The 5,234-nt window shown below is 30.8% G+C and overlaps 1 protein-coding gene across 1 annotated transcript; it reads right to left on the reverse strand.

The window, feature by feature from the left end:
* Positions 1-1,901: 1,901 nt before the first annotated feature.
* Positions 1,902-2,825, reverse strand: LOC141392155 (uncharacterized). Its single transcript, XM_073965107.1, has 2 exons — positions 2,646-2,825; positions 1,902-2,560 (listed from the first exon to the last, which is right to left on the reverse strand). The coding sequence occupies exons 1-2, from the start codon at positions 2,694-2,696 to the stop codon at positions 2,066-2,068; spliced, it is 546 nt and encodes a 181-aa protein (XP_073821208.1). The 5' UTR covers positions 2,697-2,825; the 3' UTR covers positions 1,902-2,065.
* Between the last annotated feature and the right edge of the window lie 2,409 nt (positions 2,826-5,234).

Raw genomic sequence — 5,234 nt, forward strand, 5'->3', positions numbered from 1 at the left:
TAAATATTTTTTTTTCAAGAACGTGGATTTTTAAATATTTTTCAAGGACGTGGATTTCTTAAATATTTTTTTTTAATAATTTTGTTAAAGGATGTGGATTTTTAAATAATTTTTTTTCAAGAACTTGGATTTTTAAAAAATTATTTTCAGGGACTTGTATTTTTAAATATGTTTTTTCAAGGACGTGCCTTGTGTAAATCTTTTTTGTCATGGACGTGGATTTTCTATATCATTATTTAGGGACGTGTTATTTTTTTTTTGTCTTGGACGTAGATTTTCTGTATCATTTTTTCAAGGACGTGGATTTTCTAAATGTTTTTTTTTTCAAGGTTGTGAATTTTTTACAGAATTTTTTAAGGACAAGGATTTGTAAGGATTTTTAAGGACGTGGATTTTTTTTAAAGAATTTTTTTTAAAACACGTGGATATTTGAAAGATTTTTTATGGGCGTGGATTTTTAAAATAATTTAAAAAAAAATTAAAAGCAAAGTCTTAAAAAAAATAAAAAATCCACGTCTTTGAAAAAAAATTTAAAAAATCAACGTCCTTGAAAAGTTCTTCAAAAAATAGTGTAAAAAAATATCCTCTTTGAAGGTCCTTCAAAAAATATTTGTTTAAAAAATACTTAAAAAATAGGAGGGTTGGCGTTTTTTATTTGGGATGACGCCTTCTATTTTGTTTTTCCAAATAGTCAGGCTTAATCCCATAGTCGTTGTTTTAATATTTTTTTAAAACAACTTTAATTTATTAGTGGGAAAAAATTGGCGATGTTTACCAAGGGGTAAGGCAGGGAAGACTATAGTATCAGATCTCACCACAGATCTTCATCAGTTTCCTTGTTTCTTGTTTTTCAACAAGAAACTTTTTAAACTTTTTCGTCGAGAATCGACGGACGCATAGAAGTGGGAAAGATTTGGTTTTGTTTGCAAGTGAAGTTGCTCGAGTTTAGGCAGTGCCAAAGAAATTCTCGATCAGAGTGTTTCTTTGCACACGTATCTATGTATTTGAGCGAGCAATTGACACTTGGGTATAAAAAGTTTCTTGTTGAAAAACAAGAAACAAGGAACTGAAACTATAGTCTTCCCTGCCTTACCCCTTGGAAAACATCGCCAATTTTTTCCCACTAATAAATTAAAGTTGTTTTAACAAAATATTAAAACAACGACTATGGGAATAAGCCTGACTATTTTGAAAAATAAAATACTTAAAAAATCCTCGTTGATGGTTCTTCAAAAGATATTTAAAAAAAATCATGTTTTATGGAAAAAATTTCACGTTTGATGGTCATTCAAAAAATATTTGAAATAATCCATGTTTGATGGTCCTTCAGACCCAGAGGAACCCAGAAAAAATATTTATTTTTTCGAATATATTAATACCAAATGGCACTACTGCTACCAATGCTCCTCACAAAAACCGAAACACTTACAACCATTCAAAATTATCCATATAATCTCGATTTACATACTTCCCCCCTTACTCGAATATTCCTACTTGTTGTTTGACAGTGAATTTAATTCACTCGAATGAATGAGGATGGAAAAAATGCATATCCTTGACAAACATGCAAGTGAGAATATCCATGCAAATGAACCTGGAAATGTATTCTTGCATTATAGCCAGTGTCTCAATACATGAGAGCCCTTACTTACATAGATGTACGTACGTACATACATAGGTACTTATGAGCTACACACTATAATTGCTCTTTTTCTCGGCAGTGAATGAGTATGCATATCCGGTTTCCGGTGAACAGTGAATGGATATTAATACAAGTCATTTGTATTGGAATTATCATATGAATAATATTGGAATAATTTGATTGAATATGAAAATGTTTTTTTGAAGGGGATAACGGGTCAATAAAATTGAAATTAAAAAGAAAAATTCAATGTTTTTGTCATGTTTTTATTTCCCATTTTTCTTGTGAGTGGTTGTTACACTTTGACCTTGGACATTACGACCTTAAGTATGACCTTAATGTATTGCCTTAATCCTGGGTTTCGTCGTAGCAAATGCTGCCCTAAAGAAACTTCTTTTGTGTGATTCCCCATCCTTGAAGATCTCATAGTTCCCGTTTCTCTTTTTTCTCCCGATTCTTTTGGCAACGACTGACAACATAATCGGCATAGACCTTTTCAATGTCTTTGGAGGGTGTGCCATAATCTCCACCATAAACCTTTCCCAATTTATTTTTAAATTTTGTCCTTAAATCTTGTAGTCCATGACGATTTAATAGCCTTGTCATAACTTGCAACTCCATGGGACCATTTGGATCGGCCATCAAATAGGGTCGCATTAGGGCGCTAGTATTTTGATTATATTTCAAACGTTTCGATTGGCAATCGCCCTCCTCGGAACGATATTCTTCAGTTTCACGTAAAAATTTCTGCAGATTTTCACGATGTTCATTGTAACGTTCATCCGAGGGTACATCTTCTAAGGCATTGCGTATCAGAATTTCACTTTCATCAATCATTGCCTGCATTAAATCTTCCGCTGCCTCAACAATACGCAAATCATCATTGTGAATATATTGAGTGGAGGCAATGGGGTGGAACTGCAAATAAGGAAAAATATTGTTATCTGTTTTTTTGTTTTTCTTTATTTACAACAACATTTGTTGTGATGATGATTGCACAAACCTTCCGCATAAACACTAAAGTGAACTGTAAAATTATCAGAAATGTTTTCATTTTTTATATTTTTTTTGTGTAAATGAATGCCGAGCCTCTGTTTTGTTTGAAATTCAATTTAATACTAAGCACTCATTGTTGTGTACATACATATCGCTGCTGTGCCGCACACACATGTCCGAATATCTCGGTATCAGTTTCAAAACTCATAGGCAACCACAGCATCTGTATACCGATGACCCCAAAACAATTGTATCTCGCATACAATTTAGAGATGAAATTCTGCTGTGTTGGCACATTTATCAGCAGCAATTGAAGTGAATGTTTATGTTGTGCGGCGCTCATGCCCCCTAATGGAGTGTGGAATAAGATGATGTTGTGGCATTCTCATCTCTCTCATTTTTCTCTGGAATAAATTAAAAAAATGTATATATTTTATATTCTACTCAAATATAGCCATAGCACAAAGTTTATGTAGTACTTATTTAGGAAAAAGAAGATTTAGAAGATTCTTCTCATATTTTTTAAGCCTTACTTTATTTATTTATCGATCCATGAGGTCAATGCCGTCTGCGTAAGTAACATGAGGTTATTTTTTTCATTTCATAAAACCTTTTCCAACAACATGTTGAAAAGGTCACACGATCATTGAACAGAGAACTCCTTTGATACTAAAATGTTCGAAGAGGTTATTTACTATTTCTATTGAGGACCTGGTATCTGTTAATGTAATGACATCACACAAAGCCGAATAAGCTTGCTGGGAAGTCAGACATGGTTTGGAATACAGGGAAGGCTAATTTGTATTCGACAAAAAAGGTTATATATAAGTGTCGGTTTGAATCTTATAGGACTTTTCCAGGGTTTGTTGCAAGATAAATTTCTGGTCGATGGTGGATGCGACAGGTCTAAAGCTGCTCGAATATGACCCAGTTATTTCATGGATCATAGGCTTTAGTTGTGTTATAAAAATTCCACGCCTTTACAAATTTTTTATAAAATCAATGCCCATGAAAATAATTAAAAAGATTCAACTCCTAAAAAATATTTGTAAAAATAAAAAATAAATATTAAAAATCACGCACTTAAACAAATCTTTAAAAAATCAAACCCCTTTAAAATTATTTTGTAATAAATGAAGCCCTATCCAGCTGTTATGAAAAAATGCACGCTCTTGAAAATAATTTATAAAAAGTCCCGCTCTTGAAACTAATCTATAAAAAATTAATGTCCTTGATAATTATATAAACAGATTCAATCCTTAAATTTTTTTTTAAAAAATTCACGGCCATGAAAATAATTTAAAAAAAAATCCACGACATTGAAAACAATTTTTAAAAAAATTAAAAAAATCCGCTCCTTCGAAACTAATTAAAAAAATCCACGCCTTGGAAATAAATTTTAAACTAATCCACGCATTTGAAAATGATTTGAAAAAAAGCCACCCGATTGATATAATTTTTAAACAAATCATGGATAATGTAATAGAATACGTTAAGGCTTTTGATAAAAATATTTAAAAAAAAAAATCCACGAAGTTCAAAAAACTCTTTAACAAAACTCACGACCTTGAAAAAATTCTTTAAAAAATCCCTGACCTTGAAAATAATTTTTAAACAAATCCACGACAAAATCACGCCCTTGAAAAAGTTATTTAAAAAATACGCTACCTTAAAAAATCCAAATCTTTCAAAAATTTCTTATAAAATATTCACGACCTTCAAAAAAATTTTTTAGCAAATCCGCGACTTTTAAAATAATAGAACAAATTAACGCCCTTGAAAAAGTTATTTGAGCAATACACGAGCTTCAAATAATTATTAAAAAATGCATGACTTTTAAAAAAATTCACGCCCTTGAAAAAAGTTATTTAAAAAAAATTCTTCAAATCATTATTTAAAAAAACCACGAGCTTCAAAAATTCTTCGAAATTCAAAATAATTTAAAAAAATCCACGACCTTAAAAAAATCGTTGAAAAATCCACGACCTAAAAAATAATAGAACAAATTCACGCCCTTGAAAAAGTTATTTACAAAATCTACGAGCTTCAAATAATACTTTAAAAATCCACGACTTTCAAAAATTCTTTAAAAAAACGACGATCTTTAAAATAATTTGTAAACAAATCCACGACCTAAAAAGTAATAGAGCCAATTTAAGCCATTCAAAAAATTCTTTAAAAAATCCACGACCATCCAAATAATTGTTAAAAAAATTCACGCCATTGAAAAAGTTATTTAAAAATATCCACGAACTCAAAATAATAATTTAAAAAATCCACGACCTTCAAAATAATGTTAAAACAAATCCACGACCATAAAAATAATAGAACAAAATTCACGCCCTTGAAAAAGTTATTTAAAAAACCACGACCTTATAAAAATCTTTAAAAAATCCAAATCCTTCAAATAAATCTTTTAAAAAATTCACGACCTTCAAATAATAGACACTGTGCAACACGAAAATTATTAACCATATTCTGACACCGCAGTGTGATAGAACACCAAAAATGAGAAGACACGTGTCTTGCCGTTTTTCCCTATCTCATCAACTTTCGCGGTTATAGGCCTCCAAAGGTTTGAGCTTTGATATAAAAA

Source organism: Musca autumnalis, unplaced genomic scaffold, assembly GCF_047663935.1.
Source record: "Musca autumnalis isolate F117 unplaced genomic scaffold, ASM4766393v1 scaffold_2, whole genome shotgun sequence".
In the NCBI taxonomy this organism is placed as follows: domain Eukaryota; kingdom Metazoa; phylum Arthropoda; class Insecta; order Diptera; family Muscidae; genus Musca; species Musca autumnalis.